This window comes from Athene cunicularia (assembly GCF_003259725.1).
Source record: "Athene cunicularia isolate RWA chromosome 1 unlocalized genomic scaffold, athCun1 chr1_part2, whole genome shotgun sequence".
Classification (NCBI taxonomy): domain Eukaryota; kingdom Metazoa; phylum Chordata; class Aves; order Strigiformes; family Strigidae; genus Athene; species Athene cunicularia.
In genome coordinates this window covers 4,947,644-4,973,830 of record NW_020799092.1, presented here as the reverse complement: position 1 = coordinate 4,973,830, position 26,187 = coordinate 4,947,644, and the positions used below count along the sequence as shown (strand labels likewise).

At 41.9% G+C, this 26,187-nt stretch overlaps 2 protein-coding genes across 3 annotated transcripts; both read left to right on the top strand.

Annotated features, from left to right (window-relative positions):
* The first annotated feature begins 5,207 nt into the window (after window positions 1–5,207).
* SMCO3 (single-pass membrane protein with coiled-coil domains 3) lies at window positions 5,208–6,914 on the top strand. Its single transcript, XM_026868128.1, has one exon. The coding sequence runs from the start codon at window positions 5,208–5,210 to the stop codon at window positions 5,883–5,885; it is 678 nt and encodes a 225-aa protein (XP_026723929.1). The 3' UTR covers window positions 5,886–6,914.
* Window positions 6,915–10,153: 3,239 nt separating this feature from the next.
* On the top strand, window positions 10,154–21,638 carry WBP11 (WW domain binding protein 11). 2 transcript variants are annotated; one of them, XM_026861557.1, is made up of 12 exons: window positions 10,154–10,375; window positions 12,049–12,161; window positions 12,967–12,998; window positions 13,611–13,704; window positions 14,085–14,281; window positions 15,125–15,258; window positions 15,954–16,153; window positions 17,034–17,228; window positions 17,824–17,925; window positions 18,740–19,054; window positions 19,800–19,982; window positions 20,529–20,962. In XM_026861557.1, the coding sequence occupies exons 2-12, from the start codon at window positions 12,098–12,100 to the stop codon at window positions 20,960–20,962; spliced, it is 1,950 nt and encodes a 649-aa protein (XP_026717358.1). In that variant the 5' UTR covers window positions 10,154–10,375; window positions 12,049–12,097. The 2 variants fall into 2 exon arrangements, with proteins under 2 accessions (XP_026717358.1, XP_026717367.1); XM_026861566.1 differs by lacking the exon at window positions 10,154–10,375 and having other exon boundaries at window positions 20,529–21,638.
* The last annotated feature ends 4,549 nt before the right edge of the window (window positions 21,639–26,187 follow it).

The following is a 26,187-nucleotide window of genomic DNA, read 5'->3' as shown; positions in this document are numbered from 1 at the left end:
GGGGGAATAGACACAGAAAAGTCAAACACATCAGATATCTGCACTCAAGAGACAAAGCAAGGGAAGGCTGAGTAATGCAATGTTTTGTCAGGCTACAGTTTCCTGTGAAGTGACCCATATCTGTCAGTTCATACAGTGACTAGACATTACAAGCATCCCTTGCTAGGTGGAAACACAAAACGTTCTCCTTGCTTGGGCTCCTGTCTCACTACTGTTTTGACTGGTAAGGAAGTTAAGTCTTTCTGCTTGCACCTAAGAGTTCTCCTAAGGCCAAGAGCAGATAGAGTCCTGGGACAGCATGTAACTGAGGGACTGCTCCAGATGTTGCCTTTGCTTGTGCCGGGGCCCTGGAAAGCCAGACTGGTTGTAGCAGACGTTTTTCATCAGCTATTGATGTAGTTAGATGTGCAGTTAGATGTGTCCAAGCAGTTGCAACTTCCCATCCCACTTCATACTTTGAAAGACTTTTCTCTCAGTTCTCAGCTCAACCCTCTACCTCTTCCTCCTTTCTCTTCCTCTGGTAAAAGTGGTATGAACTTGTGTGAAACGGCAAAATTGACTTTAGCCTTCACTGCTGTTCAGCCAGAGCTGGCTCTGGGGCTCCAAACCACTTCTCCCACTGTCCTGGCATCAGAAGAGAGGACCTGGCAAATTGCAGCAAAAAAGAATGTTGCATTTAGGGTGAGAATAAATTTGGTAAGAGATAAATCCCCTTGCGTTCTAGCTGGTCCTCAGAGATTAGAGGGGCTAGGGACGGCTGGGCTTATCTCATAATAGGTATGCCAATTGGGGCCGTAACTATAGGTCTGACCTGGATGCCTGAACAGCCCATATGCTGTAGGTCCGGTTGCATTCAAGAGAAGCAGTCAGATTCATGAATAGTATGGTTTATTGTTATGCAACATCTACAGATTCCTTAAGATTGCCTATGATAAATGCATAAACTGCAGGTTGGCTATATAGCACTACACAAAAGAAAAATGATTGCAGTCACACACACTAAGTTCTCAGGTATACACTCAGCATAGCCGAGGAAATCTTACCAAAAGGCATCTCTTGGGGGGTGTGTGTGTGTGTGTGTGTGTGTGTGATAGAGCACAAACCCATCGATCTGTCCCTCCGATTTGGTGTTGGATTATTGTCCCTCCAAGTTAGGTAAAAAACTTGTGGTAGCATTTATCTTAGTTTGTATGTGTGAGGGGTGGGACTGTACTCAAGTCATTATCTTTTGAGTAATGACACAGTGCCTTCTTTGCTGCCAGGGATACAGCTGGGGTTTTTTTGGAAAAAAGGGAGGATGAAAAACAAGGTTGGCTTGATACGAGGTGTGCAGCTGAGTTTTGTGAGAAAAAAGGGAAGATGAGAAACAAGGCTGGCAGACTCCTGCAAAAACCATCCCTTGAGAGAAAGAAGTAGAGCAGGAGATAAATCTGTCCATGAAATGAGTGAAAGAATGGGACTGTGCGGCCTATACCCTGCTTCGCATTCCTCCTTGGTGCCATGACAAACACAAATCACTGGACCTCCATCCCGTCCTGTGCTTGCTCTGGGCAACCTGTGTCAAGGAAATGTGTGTTTTACAGATTTCTCACTGTTTTGCTTTTCTCATATTTCCAACACCTAACAAAGGGTAACAGGCATTACAGATGAAGTAATTCCCTCAAACTTAATAGGTCTGAAACAATAGCTATTAATATTCCCTAAAGACCCACAGTAAAGCAGGAACAAAACTGCTTGCTTATTGTTTAAATTATTTTCTGTCATGTTCCAAAACTCTGAAGACCTGAAATCAGTTTCCAGCCTACAGAATATGACACAGAAGCAGTTGCCAGCCTGATCAATTCAATTCTGTCCAATACTGGAAGAAATATTTCAGGACTACATGGCATTCTCAGTTAGTAACAGGAGTCACAACTAATTGATCATTGCAGAAATGTAACATTTAAACCATTAGTGTTCTCTCTCAGCTCATCTTCTCATGCTTACAGCTCTGAAAACAAGGACAGTGGCTCTAGGTAGAATACAATAGCTCAGCTTTCAGGGGAAAATTTGGCAATTGCAGAGTCCTCATTTTAGGCTTGATCTTTTACTTTCATTTCAGAACTCAACCATTCTTGACTGGGGAGGTAGCACTTATGACCAGAGCCTAGTGGACAGCAGGTCCATCTTTGTAAGGATTAGAGCATGAAAGATGTCTAGCTTGGATGAAGGGAGAAGTACAAGCATATCTTGCTGGGACAGACAAAGCCCGTTTTCACTGTCTGTGGTATTTATTTTTCTATTTGTGTGGGACTATTCAACTTTTGTTCCATAATTTGCAGGTGTACAAAACCAGTAATGACAATAATTCATTATTTCAAGGAATAACTGCAAGCATTGGTGTTTATACTTATAAACAATCAAAATTTATAAATGCCAGTACAAAACCTAATCCCATAGCTGTATGAATGAAAAGTGCTGTCCTGAGAACAGCAAGTAATACCACCCCCTTTCAGCCATGGCTGTAGGTACCTGTGATGATACCTTTGTCATAGGTGGGGGGATTCATGCTGTAAGAGGAACAGAAGGCTTTTGGAAGATCTAACAATTGCAAATGTGTTAAATAAACTGAAATCTTAAAATTGGAAGGAAGGGGAAAGGAGGATGAAAATGAGGTGGATATGGGTAAACATCACACAACAGAATCAATGACAAACAGGCAGGCAACAGGACCCAGCTGAAGCCCAACCTCTGGATCCCTAACTCATCACATGGTGCTGGAAAACACCAGAGGAACACAGGGGAAAGAGAATGAAGTCACTGTCCCATACACATTTCAGCTGATTGCAGGAGCACTCAGACAAAATCAGGTAGGCAGTCTAAATGTTTTATTATAAAAACTTCTGGAGAAAATTACCCTGGAGCTGGAGAAATAGTTAGAAATACAGAAATGTGCCTAACTCTAGAAAGCAAATGCAAAAACTAGCAGAAGTGTCAGTGTGAAGAGTAAAAGGTAATTTTAACATTAAGAGACATAAATCTAGAGTATTTGTAGGAAACTGAAATAATCATGCATAAAGAATAAATGCTAAACATTTCCTCCACACCTGTCTAGTACATAAAATGTTTGTTGAAGTGCTATTCCTCTTAGAACATTTTGTTTTCTCAGTTTCTACAAATAAGGAAAAAGAAAGACCTTGCAACAAAACATTACTGGAGTAGAAAGGATAAAATATCACTTTGAGACAGAGAGCAAGCCAGCAACATCCCTGAGGCAAGACTGATATGAAACCCTACCTTGCATTTATAGGCTTTATGTTTCCTGGAAAATCACAAAACTTTACTGTATATGTACTTTGCTCCCTCCAGTATGAAGGAAAAGAAAGATGTGTTAAAGTTTGTTATCTTGACAGAGCCACAAGGTAAGTGGCTGAAAGAAATGTACAGTACTGTGAAAAATATTGTGAAAAAAAATTATCTCTGACTGGCTTGTAGTTCAACACTGAGACTAAAAGTTGGCTAGGGGACTGTTGAAATAATTCTGTTTTTCTACAGTGATCTTGGAGGGTGGTGTGTTTAGTAAAATGCAGCTGGGTCAGCGTCAGCAGATAATGAAAGAACTACAAAAGACCAGAATGACATACAGGTATCTTTTAAAGAAGCAAAATCTATCTAGTCCCCCCACATGACTATTTGTAGCTGTAACTGTGTTATGTAGGCACCAAGAGCACGAAGAGTTTTATCTTGGAAAAATGCAAATAGCGCATAAAAGTGGCCCAGATTTGCAATATGAGGGCTGAGAATGCCAAGTACCAACAGAGAAACGAGTCTTCTTACTCATTCATAGTTTTCCCTTGTTGCAAAGTAAGACATATGCATTTAAGTCAAAACTATGAGAAAGCATTTTTACTTTGCAGCTGCTGATGGGTTAAAGGGAAGTGGCAAAGGGTTGGTTACAGAAGCTTAGTGATGAGGAGTAACTCCATGATCACTGGTACCTCAGTCACTTCGGACTCTGTATATTGACATGCAGATAATGAAGGAAAATATATTAAATATGCCCTTCTGCTGACAAACCAGCAGCAGCTCAGAGAATAATGGTGACCATAAGGATTAGGCACAAGTATGTGAGGTGGAGGAACCAAAGAAGTTAAATTTTGTGCTCTGGTCTGTACAGTGATAAGGCAGGGTCAGATTCTGCTCAGTCATGTCCTAGGAGCTTGGTGAATACCTGCTGATATTAGTGCCACACAGGACCCCCTGGGTATGGAGGGAGTGTGGCTGCGCAGGCAGAGCTTTCACTGCAAGCTGGTGCATGCTGCTCCAAGGCAATCTGCCATCACAGGCACCCTGCTGGAGTAGGTTCACCTCATGGTGCTTACACAGCATGCTGAACATCATGGGGCTGTCTGCTTGATGTTCACGAGTGAAAAAACAATGGGGGTTTGATTACAGCATTCAGGAGGTGAATAAACAATGAGGGAACAGGGGCTAAATATCAGGGAAGGAAACAGTGGGAGATGTGTGTAAGGTGATATAGGTTAGGATGGGTTTATTATAGATAATTTTACTATTCTCTATGAATTTCCAAGTGTGAGTTTATTAGTACAAGCACAGAGTGCTTATATAGTAACAAAACTTAAAACTTAAAAATATAAAACTTATATAGTTTTATCTTGAATGTGAGGAGAAATAAGCTAAATCATCATAAAACACCCTTATGGTGATACAGAATGTGCCCACTCCACCAGTCATCATAGTTGTTTAAAAATCAGATGTCACTAACTGAAAAAAATAGGCTGATACAAAAGTGTGCCTAGAACAAGCCTTTTATTTCCACAATTTATTTTTGACTTTGCTGATTAGATGAGATTGCTCCATTTTTTAGTGAACTAGTTCAGTTTCTACCATCATCAGTTTCCAAGGTAAAGAATGACCCATCTTCATTTTACCAGTCTGCTGATTACATATTTGTTAGCTATTTTTGTTGCTCTGAGTATGTCCAGTATCTCATAAGGTCCTTTTCCAATCATTTGGCTAAAGATCCAAAACAATAATTAAGATTTCTACATTTACTAGCTATGCCTTGGGATTTGACTTGCTGAGTATAAAAAGAACCAGCGAGGAAGAGATAAAGGGCATTTCACTGCTCTTTAAGGGCTAGGGTTATGGGTGTTGAAGAGACTAAGAGATTTATTTTCTCTCTTGAAGTAGCCTATTTCTGAAGAATGGCGCTGAGTGACCTCCTTTACCCAGATAACCCCAAGAGAAGGCAAGAATTGATCCATCTGCACCAGGAATTGCTTGACTGCATGTCCACAAATTTCTGTGCAACAAATGAGCTGGCTAGAGTGCTGAATGAACACCTGGGCTGTACCATTACCCACATTCAGATGAGAGAGAACAGCACTGTCAAGGAAAACTGTGACATTATCATTCAAGCAATGAGTGAGATTCAACGTCAGGTACAGAAGATTGATAGTGTCATGAAGGAAAAGCTAGAGCCTGTGTTGTACCAGAAACTGTATGACATCAAAGAGCCCGAGCTGGAGAAAATTGCAATAGCCCATAAAGTTTTTTCCATTATTCTTGGAGAAGCAACTTCAACAGCTGGGATGGTAGCTATCAAACTTCTTGGCTCCAGTCTTATAACTCTCACTGTGAGCAAGCTCGTCAGTCTCCTTGTGCAGATTGGGGCATCTGTTCTTGGGGGAATCAGCATCACCATTCTTGGGCTTGGCATTGAAATGATCCTCCATGCAATCCTGGGAGCTGTGGAGAGGAATCAGCTTCTGACAGCTGTGAGAAGCTATGAGAAGCACCTGGCTGAGTTTAAAGCAGCCTCAGAAAAGTACCAGCGTGTCATACGTGAAGTGACTTCTTTGGTGAGACAGCAGGTTCAGTGAACTGAAGTTCACTGAGTTCTCTCTCCTGCTGTCACAGCGACTGCAGCAGCTATGCCTGCAGAAACCTTTTTCATTCATTATGGTAAATAAACTACCAATGGCTTTTTTTTCTTATTAGTGGCAGCAGAGAAAGAGATGTGACAGATCAGGGAATTTGCACTGAAATTTATTAATAGGAAACTGGCTTATAGGTTCTTCTTGGAGGCAACGCTTCAAATACTTCATAAAATTCATTCAGCTCTCTTCTGGAATGCGTTGTAGATAACCTTGAACTGCAATTCATAATAATGTCAATAATATTCACTGCTGGAGCAGTAGTGGTGAGAAGGTGTGATTTTTCTCTTACTGTGTTTCTATACCAAAGAGGACAACATGATGGAGAACACAATTTAAACAAGTCAGTTCATGTCGTCATCTGGAAGGCTCATCAGGACAGCTGTGGTTGCTAAACTCTTAGTGTGGATTAGTGCTAAATCTGATAGGCTGAATTCTCTGTTCACTGAACTGTCTACAAGGACTATCTGAAGCATATTTAACTGCTTTTCCTGTCCCATCCCTGCAGAAGGAGCCAGTCAGAGATCTTCTTTAACTAAACTCTAATCTCAGGTGATTAGCAGGTAAGAGAAGCATGGGCCTACAGGCAAAAACAACCAACCTTGCCCCACAACAGAGAGAAACCAGCTGAGGTGTTCCAGGATTGCCTGTCTGTGAATAACCTCTTATGCTCAGTAATGCCCCACTCCTGTCAACCTACAGGTAAATAATTTTGTGCACAGCTGATGCTCTGTTGAATGAAATGGGATTATACACATGTATAAGTGTCTGTAGGATTACAGCCCTTTAATGCACTAAATTTCATGTGCTTTACCCAAATCCACCAGTGTGGGACTGCCAAAAGCAGGCTCAGATTCTGCATTTCACAATATGCTACCAAATACCCTTATTTTTCAGATTTTAAAAACAAAGCTGGAGGCAAAACCATGATTTGCAGTCTCTTTCTCTGATTTCCTGTGGTTTGCTTTATTTGCTTTGATCTTTGGAAAAAAGAGAGTAATTTAAGAATTAATAAAAATTAACCTGAATATTCTAAGGCTTCTCTTTCCTGTACTTTTTTTTCTTTTGGTTCTGTCTGAAAAACAAATCAAACTAAATAATGATAAAAACATTAAAATCTTCATTATAGATGCAATTTATAAATTCTTTTTTATATCCATGATAGACTAATCTAGTAGATTGTACATAGGTTCCCTTTTTAGTACTAGATTTCCCCATACTAAAAGCATACTCAAATCCACACTTGTTTATCAATATTCAATATTAGCAATATTAGATGATTATATTAACTAAATTGTGCCTGTGAAAGTAAAGAGATGGGTGAGAGTACAACAGAGAAGGTCTTCACTGGGTTCCTAACCCTTCCATTCTGGGTTTTGGTGGGGTTTGTTTGTGTTTTTTTGTGTTTGTTTGTTTTTCCCTCCCTACTGTTCCCACTTTTAATCATCTTTTCTGACTCCTCTTTGCTTTTGTGTTCAAAACCCACTAGATTGCAATGCAGCTTCTGGCTCTCAAGAAGCTCTGCCAGCTATCAGGGAGAAAGCCCAGGGTTCAGAAGCACGGATGGGTGATAGGGACTAACAAACTGGGTCCAGCACAAGCTGCAGACTGGGTGATGTGGGTCAAGAGATGCAATTCAGAGGAGGCAAAACGCCCTGCCCTGCCTCACTTGAGCTATTGTGGTGGCTGACATGGTGACCTGAGGCATCATTTCTCCAAGATGTGACATATCATGTCTCTTGACACAAGTGGCACTCAGTTTAGAGGTACTTGTTTAGAGGCAAAAGACTGTCAACCAGCAGAACCACAATATTTGAGTGTTGGAGAGGCAGGAGGTCCTGGTTCCTGGAAACTTTCTATGTGTAAATGCATATTTTAATTCAGGAAGAAAAAAACACCAGCTCAGTACATATCTTTACGAGATTGCCAATCACTGCTGTACAAGAATAGCAGTCAAATAAAAACAAATCTATTTTCAGGCAGTTTCTCCACATTTTCTTGAAAGCAAATTTTAAGCAGTGTCAGGGGAAGTAGGATACACAATGAGGAACATCAAAATATACAGTTTCTATTCACCTCTTGATGGATCCTTGTTTCTGGTGGGCTTAAAGCAAAGTTGGCTTGCCTGCAACAGCAGGTGTGGCAGGTGTCCTCATGCCCATGAGATTTTGGAAGATGTTGAACATGTTGGAGGCTGACAGGCTGTCCCTCTGCTTAGGAGGTAGGAGGCTGTGAGCTCGCAGAGGCTGGGCCAGCATCCCCAGACAGCTAGGAGAGTTGTCTGTGACCTCATAGAGGAGTAAGGCAACATCCAGCCCTGACAAGGTGGCTCTGGGGTAAAAAACTCGCCAATCAGCTTGGGAGCTTCTCAAACTCCTTCCCTCAACTCTAGCAATAAGAAAATAAATGGGAGTTACTTGCATTACCCACAGTTATATACTTGAGCTCAGTGCAGCATGCATTTAACCGGCTAGGAGCAAGGGAGAGCATGCAGTTGAGCGGAAACAGCTTAGCTCTGTTCCTGCTTGGTAACTGAAGCTCTGTCCCAAAAAATAAGAAATAACCCTCTGACCAGTCTTATATTTGGTCTTCCAAAGATGTCACAAGCAGTCTGGAGTTAACCAGTCTGCTGATGCTTCTCCTCTAGACTCCCTGGAGCTGCCTCTTGGTGTGACAGAAGTACCAAGTGAAAAATGTGAAGACTTTTGTCCTCCAAGTCAGCAGACACTGCTGGCAGAAAGCAGTCAGGGATGAGGCGGTACCATTGTCCCCACTGAGCCTGGTATTGTCATGACAGAAGACCCCAAGCCCTGTGAGGAGCTGCCAGTCTTCAAAGCTTCATCTGTCCCCTTCTCCAGTGACTTGGTACATGACAGGGATGTGTGTGGCCACAGCATTCCCACCACACCCCCTCAAGCATTCTCCCTCTGCTCAATCTGTTCTGGAAAACTGTATAACATGCATGTTCCAAAGAAGAACAGCCCCAAAGAAGAAAAGAAACTGTAAACCAGCTAAAAAAAAGTCTAAGCTGCTTTCAAACCTGGTAACAAGAACAATATAAAAGAACGGGCCAAAGAAGCACAAGATGGGGATGACTGCTGTGTACATGGTTAGCAAGACCCCCAAGAGCTAGGGCTTCAGGAGCTCTGGCTCCAAGGATGCTCCTCAGCTGCCCATCTGCTAACCTGGATTTTGTGATGCACAACTTAAATGTGTAGTTTTGCTTTTACTCACCTTCCAACGATCCTTCATAAATTTCCAAGTTTGCCGACTAAGTCTCCATTATTTGAAGAACTGTAACAACATTGCAGGTAGCAGTAACAATGGTAACAGTATGGCAGGTTCACACAGAGCAGGGGGTCTACAAATCCCGCTCAGAGATCCAACCACCTCTGCTCCCAGGATCATCTGTGTGTAGAAAAATGTCCTCCCTACACTTCCCCCTGGCTCACTGATTCTTTAAGCCTGCACCCATACTTTATTGCCTGCCCCTTCTTATTCACAGTGATGCAACTGCTATTCAATGAGATGCTTCAGGTATCTTTATCCTGGTTCCTTATGTGTCTGTGGACTTCTGTTGGGAGACACACTTTGGGCAACGAGGCAGAACAGTTCTTACCAAGTGTTTACCAGCCTCTCCAAAGCTGATCACCAGTTTACCACAGGAGGGGCTGCAGGGAAAGACAAGAAGAGTAGCTTCTGTGGTCCCTGCTGGGACCAAACTAGCTTCCCTGTTCTCTTTGCACAGCCTGAGTTGCCCGATGAACGTCACCCACTCATTCTCCCGTAGTCCCCTGAAACAGCAGCTGCCACATGAGCCTAATAGAGGGATGCCAGCTCCCCTCGCAGGGGAACGGTGCTGCCTCGAGGCCAAACCCAACAAGAAACGCCTGTCACATCTGAGACTGAGGAACTCCTGCGCCCTCAGCACTTTGACTTTATTCCCCGCGGACACGCCCCTCAGCTCCACCCTGTTTCAGGACAGAGGGAGCACTGTTTAGGATCTTCCCAAGGAAAGCGTGGGGGAAGAGTGGCCGCAGTGACCACGTTCACAGCGCTCCTCTGCCGCCCCAGCGTATCCCCAGCATCGGCCACAGCGGCGCCGCACTCCCTCACCCCGAGGGGCCGGGCGCAACGACTCGCGCCGCTCACGTGATGCCCCGACGGGCGCGCGGCGCCTCAGCCCCGCCCTAACCACAGAGGAGACTCGCGCGGGGGAGAAAAGAGCGGCGGAACCATAGAGATGGCGTTGGCGCGCTAAAGCTCCCGCTTCCGGAGCGCCACTCCGCGCGGCGCGGCAGTCGCGCTTTACGGCGGCGCGCCACTTGGTCCCGGTTCAAGATGGCGGCGGGGCCGCGGCGGCAAGGAGCGTGGGGGTTATAGAGGCCGCTGCAGCGGGAGGGAGCCGGGCCGCCCCGGCCGGGCCGGACAGAGGGGTGAGAAGAGCGGGACGGGACGGGGCAGGGCAGGGCAGGGTAGGGTAGGGCAGGGCAGGGAGGAGAAAGGAAGGAGACAGGAAGGAGACAGCGGTTTGCGCTATCGCCTTCTCTTCCTCAGCTTGGGGGGAGGAGGGGAGGCTCTCGTGTGCCTCATAAGAGGCTTTCTGCCTCGTTCCCCAGGGGCCAAGAAAATAATAAATTTAGTGGGGTTTTGTTTGTTTGTTTGTTTGTTTTCTTTTTTTTTTTTTTTTTTTTTTTTTTTTTTTTTTTTTTCTTTCGGCTGTTAACTTATTGAGTTAAAGCTCTTTGAATTGTGTCCTACAGGATTTGGGATCGAGATTTCATAAGTTTATTATCTTTCTCATTGCTCTTTAAAAGTTAGAACTGTGCAGAATACGGGGTGCAAATGTAACTCCTGTTTGTTGAAAAGGTAGTGTCTTGCAAAAAAATTCGTGTAATCTTATGGTGATCACAAATCATGGGGTGTTATTGCAAACAGCAGGCGACCTGTGAGCATAACCTGGTAGTATAAGCCATGAGCAGAGCTCAAGATTTTTACTAGTCAGTGCATTGAATGTGCTCGGTGCTTGGAGATTGTTAGGAACTCTTTCTGTTAGACCTTGAAGCACGAAGCAGTGTGCCTAAATTTCTTTTTAGGGTATAAGGGGGAGGCACGTCATCTAGTGGTTTAAAAGTGACATCTGTAATCAGGAACGAAGGGTGCACATGGTGACTACAGTGAGGCTGCAGAGAACTTCAGACTGAACTTGTGAATACTTTCACTTTGGTCACAATCTGTGTGGATGGAGTATGGTGATTAGGAAGTTGTGTCCCATCAACTCCCAAACTTAAGAGGTTGTTTCAGACTTTGGGGTGGAATCTTTTGTGCCTTTTTTTTTTCACTTTGTTTTTTTCCCAGTGGTATTTTGGCAGGGAAGTAAGGCTGGAGGTGGGGGGAGATTAGAACTGTGAGAGAGGCAACATTCCTGACTAGTTTGGATGCTTCCATAGTCATCTGTAAGTTGTAGAAATGTCTAAAGACAAGCAATAATTATTTTCAGGGTAACCTTTTCTTCTTTGGTTGTCATAACACAGCTTGAAATAATACTGATAGAAATAGAGAGTGTAAGGGCAGTGGTATAGCAGTGGTCTATGGGGAAGAGAAGAGGGGGATGTGTGTGCAGAACACTTGCTCATGGGTATGGTGGTGCTGGGGAGAGAAATTAAAGGCATCTTAAAATCCTGAGGAAAGGAGGATATTTGTGGGAAACATTTAGAAATTAGAGGAATGGAAAGATAAAGATTGAAGAGCTCTCATGAGAGTAAATGAAAAGCTAGGACTCTGATATGCTCTTAGGAAGACAGAATGCATATTTCTCCATACTGGTGCCCCCCTGTAGTGTAAGCAAGAAACTTATTTGAATCTTAGAGTGAATAAGGAACTAGTTAATTAGTTTGAAGTATATACTTAGTAAAGTAGTAGTAAGTAGATAAATAGTAGTACATAGGTAGAGTGATTTTGAGTGAATGAGCTTATAGTAGGGTTTGAAGATCTCGCAAGTATTTGAGGGTTTTGAGGGAGCAACTGTGGTAGTCTAGAGAGGAGGAATAAGCATGCTCAAGCTGCTGGTGCATGTGCATAGGACCTGAAACCATGTTGTCTTTTCCAGGTCTCTCCCTCTTTTTGTTTTTTTTTGAAGCAGAAGTAAAACAGCCAAAATGGGGCGGAGATCTACATCATCCACCAAGAGTGGGAAGTTTATGAATCCCACAGATCAGGCCCGTAAGTATCCACAAAAGCTAAGCAGATGGGAATGGGGGGTGTGGTCCAGTCCTAGGGACGCAGATAAAAAACTTTCTCTGAGGATAAGATTCTCACTTGTGAATCAGAACTGAGTTTCCTTACCTTTAAAAATATTGTCTCAGTTTTGTCTGATGTAAAAACTTCCTGTGAAGGCTGCTTGCTTGCATGTTGTTGCTTCTCTGAGTATTTACCTCATAAGTTTTTACTGTAGTTATCAGTGTTCAGAGGTCTTTGTACTTAGCTGTTGGCTAAACTGCAACCTGCTTTCTGGGACATGGTTAATCTGAAATTGAGGAACATGTCAAACTTTGCAGATGCTCTGGTTAGATGGAGTTGTCTGTGTTTTTCCCTTCTAGCTTTTTGGCCAAATGTTATCAATGCTAAGTAGATAAAGAAAATCCATAATTCCGTAGCAAATATGCTTTATTTCAGATGCATACTCAAAGCCTATGTATTTTCAAAGTGTATTGTCTGTCATTGACTCTATTTCAGCTTCTGGGCAGCAATCCTGTCATGATTGCACACATCACTATGACTCTTGCTCCCTATTGTTCTTTTTTTGTATAGAAACACCCTTGCTTCTGGAGATAGGAAGACTGTATAACACAGATGAAATAGAAATCTATTCCATGCTTATTTCAATTTCACTGGGAAGATGAGTTAACAGTTACAGTCTTTGTAAAATGAATGAACTGTTGAGAAACAGTCTTGATGAAGGAGAGGTTCTTCATGGACTTGATTGTCTCTTTCAAATTGTTATTTTCTCTTTTCCTCTCCTCTCTAGGGAAGGAAGCACGGAAAAGGGAACTAAAGAAGGTAAATAAGCAGATCAGGATTTTTTATTTGGCATTCCCTGTACTATGTACCATGTTTGTGATTTGTCATGGGCCATGGCCGATGAACAGACTACAGATGTTTTGGTGGATATCCTAAGGTTCACTTTGGAAAATACTGTCCAAACAAGTAGTTTAAGAAAACATTGATGCAAATCTTGTTTTGACCAGTCATATCTCATCATCTGCTATTTTTTAACTTGTGATGACTACAGCTTTTTGAAACATTTTTGTAAGTACTTGTGAATTAAAAACCCAAAACAAAATCCCAAACCAAATGACAAATAAACCACCTGAAACACATACTTTTTAGCATGTTTTACTGTTTACCTTGTGACAGTTGGTTTATTTTGTTGATTGTATGTGTCTTTGTTGGAGTGAATGAATTATAGAAGCATTTTTAAATATCAAGATAGAGGAATTAAAGTTCCCATAAGTTTTAATTACCTTTGCTGCTAATGGTTAACATTTACAGGGCGTTTTGAGGTGCATTTTTTTCTGCAGACTGGGAATATTGCGAGGGGAGTATTTGGTACAAAGGTTCTGTCTCTTTCTCCTGTGACACTTTTCTGATCTCTTTGATGTCTGATCTTAGAACAAAAAGCAACGAATGATGGTACGAGCAGCTGTACTAAAGATGAAAGATCCAAAGCAAATTATCCGGGACATGGAAAAATTGGATGAGATGGGTGAGTGAGAGGTACCAAGTGTTGGACTTTAGTGGTTTGTGTAGATGCATAACATAGTTTTAAGGGACAACTGATGGACTAAAATAGAGTAACCTTTTTTCTTTCCTGTTAGAAGGGGAGATTTTGTGACTAATCCGGGATTGATTATGATTTGATATGGTGCTATCAAAGATGAATTTTTTTTTCAGGAAGGTGGCTATTTTAAAAAAACTAGTGTGCGCAATAGTGACTTAGAGTTGAGGGAGGGGATTGTTTTAAGTCTGAAGACTTCCTGAAAATAGGGATTGGAATTTGTTTGCCTTGAAGTTGTTTTATTTCTCACAGTTGTAGAGCAAAGTAACTTAAGAATTTTTGGGTTGTTTTTTGCTGTCTTGGATTAGAGTTTAACCCAGTACAGCAGCCACAACTTAATGAAAAAGTGCTAAAGGATAAACGCAAAAAACTCCGTGAGACTTTTGAGCGCATCTTGCGGCTCTATGAGAAGGAGAATCCTGACATCTATAAAGAACTGCGCAAGTTGGAAGTAGAGTATGAGCAGAAGAGATCACAACTTAGCCAGTATTTTGATGCTGTCAAGGTAATGCTTATTATATTTTGGGCTTGTAACTGTGGTATTGTGTATTCTTTGTCCACTTATCGAGTTCGACAACTAAGAAGTAAGGGAGCTTTTTATAAGACCAGTATATATGTTTTTTTGGTCCATATTAAGTAGTTGTATTAATTTGGGTAGTATCTCCAGTTACAGCATTTAAGTGAGAGTAGCATGGGGATTATCAAGTTTGTATTTGTCTCTGATACACTGATTTCATTCAACAAGAAATTCCAGGGGAAAGGGAAATTTATGTTGCAAATCAACAATATCAGAATTTGTTTTCTGTGTTAAAGAGAGTGAGCCTGTGAGTGTGTAGCTGGTATTTCTGTGAATTTCTACTAAATCTGTTGCTGGAAATAATGAGAATCCTTTGGCATTTCTTTAAAGAGCTTTCTTTGACATTCTTCCATACCATATTGGAGAACATAATGCCCAAGTGCAAGTATCTGTAAGACTTTTTTTTTTTTTTACCTTTGGAATATGCGGCAGCCTGTGATTTGTGCCTTCTGGATACTTAAAAAATACAGGCATACTTGTCTGCAGCCTCTGCTTTGCGGACTGAAGGCTAAAGGGAGATGAAAACCTGACTGGGTTTTGACTGAAATACTAAAGCCTTTCGTAGGTGCGCTGTATGTGCTTTGAAAGCTTTTCCTCTTGACTTTTTTCCCAAACATCTTTCATGGACTGCGGACTGCTGCAGGATAACCTGCCTTCGGAACAGATGCCTTTGGCAAGCAATGGCAGATCTTGTGTGTTCTGTTCTCTGAAAGGTAATGAGGTTGTACAGTAGCTCTGTGGGAATAACCCTTTTTTTTTTTTTTTCCCCAGAATGCTCAGCATGTTGAAGTGGAGAGTATCCCCTTACCCGATATGCCACATGCTCCCTCCAACATCCTCATACAGGACATTCCTCTTCCAGGGGCACAGCCACCTTCTATCCTCAAGAAGACATCAGCCTATGGGTAAGAGGGGAAAATAAAATTGAAGAGGAAGTAAAGGAGACTTTTATTACTGGGGAGGAGCTAGGTGTAGAAGCAGAAATAATACAGACTAGGAGAAATCGGGAGTTCTTTGTGACTGAATTGTACTTTTTTTTTAACCAAAGCCCTTCTTAATCTTTTCCTACTGTTACAGGTTTTTGTTTAAATTGGTTTATGAGTAATATATGTCTCTTAGCATTTGTCTTTATGAATATCAATAAAACTTAAAGCCCTTCAACTTTGAATGTAAATGCCCCTTAAATTGCCATGTGTGTTCTGTTGTCTTGCTAGTATATTCAGTTTAAGCTCCTAGTTTACTTGTTTATCAGGTTTCTCATTCTAGTACTAGTTCTTTCTATTTCTTTGAGTAGTCTTCTTTTTTCACCAACTCCGTGGTTACTTCATTCTGCACTGTGATGGGATTCAATACTTGTTTGTTTTTCAGTCTTCAGTTGCCTTCTGAGAATCTTTCTTTTGTCTGATCTTCAGCAATCGTGTCTTTGTATGATGCTGTAAACTCTTTGGGACAAATCTATGCTTTAGGAATGTTCATGTTTCTTTTTAGAAAGTTTCTGTGTAAGCAGTGATGAGAGAAACCTAAAGAATTATATTAAGCTCATGTGTGTCTTTGTTCATTTGTGTTGTTTTGTGTTTCTCGTTTCCTTTCTTATTTCCAGACCACCAGTTCGGTCCATTTCTGTACTGCCTCCTCCTGGGCTTGGTGTTCTCCGTTTACCTCCAGGCAGGAAGCCTCCTGGACCTCCTCCAGGGCCTCCCCCACCTCAGGTCCTACAGATGTATGGCCGTAAAGTGGGTTTCACCTTGGAGATGGCTCCTCGAAGGCGAGAAGAGGAGATTTCTTACAGTTCTGAAGCGGGTAAGGACTTTCCTGTTACTGTCTGGGGTTTTCCTTGACCTCTCTGTTTTGCTATGGGTAGTACTGTTGTGAGCATAGTGTGCCCTAGACAAGGTATTCTCTGGTAATATGGATGCTAATACTACTTGAGGGACTCTTCTTAAGTGACTGTACCTCTGAGATGATACTAGTATATTTCATAATACCTGAAATTTTGTTGTCAGTTATATTTTTAAATGCTGAAACTTATAACTGTCAGATACCTGTCTTTTCTTTTTGTTGCATCCATGGGATATTTTCCCATGAAGCCTTAAAAGGCTGAAATGTTGTACATGTTATCCCTTTAAAAAAACCCCCAAAAACAACAACACAGAAAACTCCCTACTTTCTCTGAGAATTCTTCCCTTCTCAAAAAAAACCCCAAACAAAAGCTAAAAGCAAAGTAACAAAAACTATCCAAAAAACCCCAAAACAAATGCAACCCCCAAAAATCCGAACCAAGCCTGGGAATGGTTTTGGTAGGAGACCGTAGGTCATCCTTTAACACAGTTACTGTATCTTCCCTAGAAACTGTTGTGAATGGGTAGATTAGCTTTTTGCATACCAGAAACCATTGAGCATTTTAATGGTGGATGACTGCTGTATAGAAATGAACTAATGAGTTGTAGGTAGGAGTTGCCTTCACTTGTTTGCTGTGCAAATTAACTAGCTGGTTAATAGGAAATCTTATAAATAGACTCTCCAAAATGTTCTTTAAGAATGTGCTAAACACTAAAGGGTTGACAATATGTCCGTGTTGTTGCTAGGGGGATTTTTTTTAACTGTAGACATACAAAATATTCTGTCTTTCACTCCAGTGTATTTGGAGTTTATGCATTTCCTAATACTCTGCTTCCTGCAGGACAGCGAGGGCATGATGACGATATGTCCAGTACTAGTGAAGATGAAGGTTATCCTGAGGATATGGATCAAGACAAGCATGATGAGAGTAGCGATGATAGTGACAGTGATAGGTCAGATGCAGACAGTGAAGGCGAGGACTTCCTGCATCGTGATAATGACAAGGAGAGGGAAGGTGGCGAAGAAAAGAAATCAGGTATGATGGGGTTACAGACTGAGGTTTGATTTTTCAAAAGAGGAACGCTACTTAGCAGAGTTGTGTCTCTTATCCTGACTGGTGGGGAAAGTAATTTGTTTATCCAGCTAACACTGTGCTAATTCAGCTAAATTCCAGCTGAAGAATTTTTATTGGTAAATGGATCAGAAGGAAACTATCTAGAAGTGAAGCGTCTTTCAGATGGACCTCTTAACAGTTGAGGTAACATAGTAAGGTTGCAAACCATTTTTCACCCGAAGCGTTGAATTGGCAGGGCACCCTACAAAAATTAAGCCTCAGTGTAAAAAATTCTCACTCTTTAGTGACTTGAACAACTAAGACAACTAAATTTCATACTACTAATGCTTCCAGATAATATTTTTTTCTTAATTACTTGGGGGAGACCAATAGATAAAGAATACTATGTTAGAAAAACTTCAAATAATCAGTAACGCCAGCACTCATCCTTATATAAGGAGCATTGTTATGTTAGAATGATACATTATCCACACCAGCTAGAAGACTTAAATCTATCTGACTTCTGTTATTTTCTTCCTACTTCCCACCACCCTTGCCCGTACTTTGCTTTCCCCAGGTCATAGCGTACGGTTTGCAGACATGCCTGGGAAGTCACGAAAAAAGAAAAAAAACATGAAAGAACTGACTCCACTTCAGGCCATGATGTTACGAATGGCAGGTGAGCGAGATGGATATATTAGGTAAACATATGCTGTTAGGCTTGGAGTTAAGGTTTCTCTGGTAAGCTTACTTTGTTTGCATGGGTTTTTATTTTATACAGTAAATATTTTACTGTCATAATGTAAGATCTACTAAAAGACTAAGCTGTGTTAGATACTGGTGTTTTTTAAATCATTTTTAGTCTAGTAGCAGTGTGTGTTTTGCATAGCAGAGTTGAAGTTATGGTAGCAACTTATGGAGGTATTTTTCTTCTATATTTTGTCTAGCTTCACTCTTAAATAATTGCTCAAACAGAATATGAACCTCTTAGTGAAAGAAAGAGTGAGATTGTGTCTATGGGCTCAGCCTGTGTTCTGTAAGGATCTGCACTCCCTAAAAATAGCCTTTTGTAAAAATAAGCTAAGCAATAGAGTGCTGATTTTTTTTCTTTTGTTTTAGAAAGACACCCCAGTGTCTTTCAAAGGCACTGGAGTTTCTTGGAGATGAGAATTAATGTTTATTTTGAGGTGGTGTCCCCTTCCCACCTCCCTCCCCACAAACCGTAGATCAAATACTGCAGTTTGGGTTGGTAGTAGAAGTTTCAGCTCCCACAGGAACACATAGCTCTTGGTGGCAGAGCTCTATCCATAACTGTGATGGGGTTTTTCCTTGTTTGTCTGTTTTCTGTATAGCAATAAAATCTGGTCATCTTTTCTTTCCTTTTGTAAGGTTTAACTTTCTTCTTTTTATTTTATTTTGTGTGCTCAGGTTTCTTTGATGTTCACAAAGATATTACCTGTGGACCGATTTTATAAGTATGTCTCCATTTCCAGGTCAGGAAATTCCAGAAGAAGGCAGAGAAGTGGAGGAATATTCAGAAGAGGAGGAGGAGGAAGAAGAGGATTCTGAGTCTGAAGAGACATCACAGCAACAACAGCAACAGCAGCTCAGTGAGGAAGCTCTTGCAGAGACTGGGTCATCTACTGCAACTTCCCAGACACAGCAGCAGCAGCCACCTCCTCAGCCTGTTCCTCCAGCTCAGATACAGGCACCTCCCATGCCTGGGCCGCCTCCGCTAGGACCACCGCCAGCTCCTCCACTGAGGCCCCCAGGCCCACCCACTGGCCTTCCTCCTGGCCCTCCACCAGGTGAATTCTTGATTTACTCTGGTTTGAAGGATGCAGGCTCTTGGTACTACAGACAGTGTATCAGTTTGGGAGTTGTGAAGCAGCAGATTGTGTAGCAGTTGGGGTACAGGAGCCTGGTGTGGTAATTGCTGAGACCTGTGTGATTTCTTCTGTAGTCAGCCTATTGCTGTACTGTGCTTTTGAGGCATCCAGCTCCTGTGGATGTAGTCAGCCTGATGGGCTCATTTGTTAGCACTAACGCTGACAGGCAGCAGTGGAACCAGTGTTGGGAGTATGAAGAAAAGTCCTGGTGCCAAATACCTCTCCAGTGTTTTTAACAACAACTCTTTCTGTTGTCTTCCTTGCTGTTACGTTTCTGATACTTCCTAAAGGAGGAAATCTCAAACCAGTTATTTTCAATAGAGCAAAACTGCTTCTTTTTGGGCCAGAATGACAATCAAATGCCAGAGTGGTAAGTTCTTTCACTGTTAGCTGTTCAAATTCTTAAAACCTCAGCTCAGTAGCTGTTCTCAAATATTGCTTCATTACGTGAGGAGGGACCACTTTTTCCAAGTGGGAGAAGATACTTGACTATTGTGAAGAAGCTTAACTCTACGGCTGCTGCTGTCTCTTGAGGTCTGCAGCTGGCTAGTATTAGAATAGCTTTCAAGTTTCTATTGAAGATCTGTATTTTATTGGCTGATGGGATACTTGGGATTTTTTTTAAACCGTGAACTAAGTTTCTCTCTTATATGTGTGTTTTTAGGAGCTCCTCCATTCCTGAGACCTCCTGGCTTACCAGGATTGCGTGGGCCTTTACCTCGACTTCTACCACCAGGCCCTCCACCTGGGCGACCACCTGGTCCTCCCCCAGGCCCCCCACCAGGTCTGCCCCCAGGTCCTCCTCCACGTGGTCCCCCTCCTCGTCTGCCCCCTCCTGCTCCACCAGGTAAAGTGGTCTGTTTGCTTCAGCCTAGGTCTCTTCTTGATTTATTATCTCAGTTTTTGCTGTGTTGACCAAGCTAGTAATTGGTTACCAGTTTGTCCTTGTTCCTTTCTGTGTGGCTGCATTGTGCTATGTGCTATTATGTTTTTCTGTGTAATAACAAGTAATTCCATGCTGCTGTGTGTAGTTTGGTAGCAAGAAACCTGTACTCAAAAAGGGAATTTCAGAGTTTAAACTTCTGCTGGATTGTTTCTGATTAACCCCCGAGTGCTGTAATGGTGCTCCACTTAATGAATTGGAGATAGGGGTATTTATTTTTTTCTACCTGGTCATTTCTGATAATCCATCTCACTGGGATTTCAGATCATCAAGAAACTTTATTTTCAGATTATAAATTTAAACTTTGGAAGGGAGCAAGACACAGGTTCCTGTAGCTTTCAGAATCTGAGGAGTAGTGGCATTTCCAGCCCAGCATTTGGTGCAGGGTTGAAAACTTTTTTTTAGACTCCCAGGTGTGGAGTCAGCTCATGCTTTCTTTTCTTCTTACAGGTATCCCTCCTCCTCGCCCAGGCATGTTACGGCCACCTCTGGTGCCTCCATTAGGACCTGCCCCACCTGGGCTCTTCCCACCAGCTCCCATTCCAAATCCTGGGGTACTGAGTGCCCCACCCAGCTTGATTCAGCGCCCCAAGGCAGATGACACCAGTGCGGCCACCATTGAGAAGAAAGCTACGGCCACTATCAGTGCCAAGCCACAGATCACTAACCCCAAGGCAGAGATCACTCGCTTTGTGCCCACTGCCTTGCGAGTGCGCCGGGAGAATAAAGGGGCTTCAGCTGCCTCCCAGAGAAAACAGGATGATGAGCCTGCTCTCCCATTAACCAAAGCTGCCCCTAAGGCTGGATCATCTGCCCCTATCTCTGTACAGACGAAGGATGATGTGTATGAAGCCTTCATGAAGGAAATGGAAGGTCTCCTGTGACCTGTCATAGTCGTAGTCAGCTTTCCTGCCCTTCTGAACACAGATCAGACCACTGCAGAGGGAGGAGAAGGAAAGGTCCTCCTGCAAGCAATGAAAGGGCTCACATGACAGGGAATCGTTTGCTACCCACAGGTTAACTTGTCGGTATGCTCTGAATAGAGACTGCTGCAGATGAGGTGTGGCTGTGGTCCTCCTTTCAGAGCTAGCATGTCTACTTGGTGGAAGGAAATTACAGTAAGGAAGTGATGCTGCTTTGCTTGAGTCCTCTCCCTTCCTTGGAGGGAGATAATGGTACTCTGGGGAGGGGGGTGTGGGACTGGGAGTGACTCTGCTCTGCCTGAATCCTTGCACAGCCTGAATGTTCTGGTGAGGGTAGTAGAACTGTTATTTAAGGAGCCAGAAAAGTGTTAGCAGCATTTCATACGCATATGGTTGTCCAGTTTTTATTTTCTGTACTGCTCTTTTCTGTAAATATTTTATAATCCTGTTTTTTTTAGTTGCAGTGAGATTGATCAGTCATCTTTCTTTCAGGATAGTCAGGGAGGTAATTTGTTGTGTATACTGTACACTGGAATTTTGCACCCTATCCCCTTTACGGTCATCTTGATGGCTTTTCATCAGCTGGGGAAACTTCATTTTGTCTTGAGAAAGACAATAAACGTTCAGTGTATCAAAATACTGTTTCCTTGTGATTTGTCTAAAACTAGCATGTGGATGGAAAGAGGGGGGAGGTTCTTTGGCCTTCGGGGAAGATAGAGGCACTCTGAACTTCAGAAAAGCAGTTGCTACAGTATAAATAATATGCTCTCTTTTAACACTCATGTTCTGCTATATTCTTCTCTTTATGTTCCTAGACATCCCTTTTAACCTTTGTTGGTAGCTAGCAGAAATTTAAGTCTTGAAGTAATACTAATAATTAGAAAACTATTTATTTTATATACTCTTATTGAATGGTTTACTTCGTATCAAGCCTCAAGATACCCACTGGATGCATCTTGGACAGGCTACCTTAAGTAAAAAATTGTTAAACAATTTTAATTCTAAGAGGTTGACTTGTAGAAAAATCTGTTTTCAAATTCTATTAAATTAGCGCCTTTAAGGTGCGGGTATTTTTTAAAAAAAGAACTTTAACGTTCCCAGCTTAAAGAATTCTTTTTCTATTTTGGTGGAAGTACTCCTTTAGCTTCATTCACTATGCTGTCAGGCAAATGTACTAATAATCCTTACCATACGCAAGAAACAAATCTTTATTCTTACTTGAAACAGACTGCAAAATCTCCTGGGATCTTTTAGACAAATTAGTTTTAAGACCAGTGGGATCAGTTGTGTTGGCAGTGAGTCTCTCCCAAATGAGCTGCTGCTTTAGAGAGGGAATAAATATTTCAAAAATGCAAAGTTTGGTCTGGAATGCTGAATTTGAGCACAAGACCTAATACTAGTAGTTAGCTATGTCAGTGTCTTCATCCTGTTAAAAAAAAAAAAAAAAAAAAAAAAAAAGTTGTATGATATAACATGAAAAAGGTTGAGAAAACTTAATTGCCCCTGTTGAAGAGCTTGTGATGGGTGTCCTGGTGATTTTTAAGAGTGAGTCCTCTAACTGTATCAATTTCTAGGTGAATATATCTAGGCTTGTGGGGTTTTAGATTTTTTTTTTTTTTATAAAGTGAATTTATGTTAAGCTGCAGACTAGTAGATATCTCAAACAATACCTTTAGTTGGCTATAAACCCCAGACCTAGCTGAATACTTAATGTTTTGAGGTTAAATCTGTTTTAAGGAGACAAAATTATTAGCTACCAAACTTATACTTGAAAACTTTGATTCTGTTTTTATGAATTCTGGACACAAACAAATAGGTTTATACAACACTTCTCTTCCTGGTTCAGGAGTTAATTGCAGTTGTCAGTAGTATCTTAAATAATTCTTGTAAGTTACATTTAAGGAATATCCTCTTTATTTTAGCTTTTTTTAAAAAAAAGTGCATTTTTGTCTTTAAGTGAAATGTGTCAATGATGATTTTTGGGGGGGAGAGGTATCATTGTGGTATTGCTGACCCTCAGTTTCATAATAGTATTGACCCTCCCTCACAGAAAGCAGCTTAAGGAGAAGAGGAACTGTGTTCTGGAATGAGGACCTCCCCCTCATTCAAGGTTGAGTAAATCTCCCTGGCAGCCCTGTGATGACGTTAGTAACCTATAAGAGTCACTTGATTTCTTTCTGCTCCTCCAGTCTAATTTTTATGTATGGGGTTTTTTATGTTCCATTTGCCATATTCTCACATAGGTGAGGCACCTTTTCTTCTCTTGGGATAGTGAACACTTGCCTGTTGTACCTGCCCTCTTCATATGAGCCAAAAGGATTTGAATTTGCTGCATGTTTAAATGGGCTCAAAGAAGGAAACATAATGCACAAGGAGGACTGTACATGATATCAGAAAGGTCACTTCCTTACCCTGTCCAGGATAAAGGGGGTAGTTTCCTACAACTGATAGACCTCTAAGATGCCTTTGGGGGGTGTGTGGAGAGGGGAGGTGAGATGAAGGAGAGAGTACTCCTGGAATGGGCTTAGAGGCCCCATGGAAGAGCTGCATATGACAAAGTAAATCATCCAGGAGCTGACAGATATTTTTTTTTTTTTCCTGGGAAGAGTGAGGTCAGGTTGTCTGCTGTCTTGTGTGGCTCTCATACAGGAGGCTTGTCCCATTCTGTTGTGGTTTTGGATAAATATGTGGGGTTGGGAGCTGTATGTCTAGCTGGAACTATGTGTGTAGACTGGCTGCACCTGGGGCTGATATTTCATCTGGTTGACCAGAACTGCAATTTGTCTTCAGTTAATGTAATATGTTTTGGTTTTTTTTCCTTCTTTGCCTTTAATACAGTTCTAAGCGGAAAGAGCACAAAGATGGAAGCTCTTGTCACTTTTATCAAAGCAGTGGAATCTGTGAATGCCCTGACTTCAATCCATGCGCTCAGGTAAACATCTGGTTCTTCATCAACCATGCAGATGATGGGCCATGGCAGAAACATCAAATCCAGCTTTGAGGACTGCTGGCAACCTTTTCTCCCCAGCATCAGAAATTACTGTAAAGCAATTCTTTTTCCCTTCATGTAATGACTCTGAGTGGAATCCTTAAAAAAAGGACAGATCATTGAAATATGCTTTGACTGAACATCCACTGCATTATGTAAAGTTTTGTGCTTATACTTCTATCAAGAGAAGGTAGGAAAATGCTCCCTAGTACCTCTACTGTGTCTCAGTACCCTGACACTGGTCAACAAGGGATTGAATAAGGAAGTGTGTGAAATAGATATATGTGAGTGTGTGTGTATATATATATATGTGTGTGTGTGTATCTATCTCTCTCTCTATATATATATATCTATCTATATATATCATACTGTTTATTTGTTGAGGGAGAATTGAATCTATGTTTAGTATTTAAATGTTTTCTTACAGAGACAAGAACACAGTAGAAAGCTCATGGCATATTCAACACAGCTTGTGGAAACAATTACGTATTTACCTTATGATGGCACTGGTCATGGATGCAATACTGTAATGCCATCTTTTCTACAGCTCCAGAACAGATGTTCTCAGCTCTGAACAACTGTTAACATAAACCAAAGCCCATTTGTCCTTGTTTTTGTATTGTGGTCATACAGAGCTTTGGGATTCTTCTCTGTAGTATGACCTCCATCCCGTGGTCACAGATTTCACCTGTGGCTCTGAGTAGAAAAATGATTGTGGGGAGGAAAAGGGCTGGGAAGGGACAAAGGCACAGAGAAGTGATGTGACTTGCCCAAAGCATTGTTGAAGATTAGTGACTGCATAAAGATGGAAATAGACTCCTAAGATCGGTTAATTTGTTACAAACCATTGAATCATACCACTAAGGAAAGATGCTTCCTAAATATTACTGAACCTTTGGAACAGGGAGCTAGTCAGTCCTAGTTACCCAGAAAGAAATAGGTTGTGACAGTACTTTGTGTGTTCTGTGAAGTTCTTTCTATTTTGCCTGGTTTGTAATCCTCCTGCTGTGACTGGCATATGCTGAACAGTTTAGATCAGAGTTCCTATTTTTGTACCCTTCTGGAAAGAAGGATGTGTTTCTCTCTTGATCACTGAATTGCAGAGTTTAGATGGAATGCCTTCTTTTGGGTTTGTTCATTTGTTTGTTTATTTGTTTGTTTTAGGTTTTTTGTTTGGGGTTTTTTGTTTGTAGGCTGTCATGGACCTGTGAGAGTCATGTCTTTGTGTTTCCCTGAACTATGGCAATGCCAGTATCCAGAGTAAGTAGCCTAGCCTGGTGCACACATGCTGCTCACTCCAGTGTAACTTTACGATCTCTGTATCGTAGGATCTGGGCTGCATTACAAAGAAGAACCACAAGTTAAAGTACAACAGCATCCAGGAATGCAGATGGGAACAAAGAATCACCGAGAACTGGACTTTATGGAAATGAGAGCAGAAGTCCCATGGTGTGGGGGGAAATGGGGCCTGCTGTGCAAGACTGGGGTAGGGGAAGGATGTGGCTAAGTCCAGGATGCAGGTTCCTTTGTTGCTTTAGACAAGGATAATGTCTGCCCTTGCTCAAAATGTATGTAAGAATGAGAAAAATATGTCAGGGAATAAAGAGAAACCATCTGTAATCAGAGCAAAGGAGGAAAAATGAACAGGAATCTCTCTAAGACAAACATCCAGAATCTTGAAGAAGTGAGATATTCTCTAGTTTGAGTAAAAGTGTAACAGCCTGACCTCTAATGCTCTGAAGAATAGCCTTGCAAATAATACTGTATTAGTTTGATTACAGTAATATTTGAGTAATTTGTCTCCAGAATCAGAGAAATTTCCTGTGCTACATGTTCCTACCTTGTTTCTATACCGATCAGTAGTGGTGGGTTGCAAATGTTTCTACCGACAGCAGTGTTTCTCTTCTGTAATAATAATTAATATTTTAAAAAAAGTAATGCTGTAGTAGCCGTTTGTGAGGTTCTAAATACAGGATGATTTCTGAAAGGCAGCTATGGCTTTAGTAGAGGTTCCTCCCGTTCTTGGGCGGCAGCTATGCGCCTCTGCTCTCCTTAGGCAGCCGGGACCCGTTTACCGGTAAGATAACCTTCCGGAGCGGTTCTCGGGGTCAGCGGCGCCCGGTGCGCCTTGGCTGCCCGGCCGAGGCGGGCCAGGAGCAGAGCCAGAGGGGCGGGGGGGTTGGGCCCCGCCCAGGGG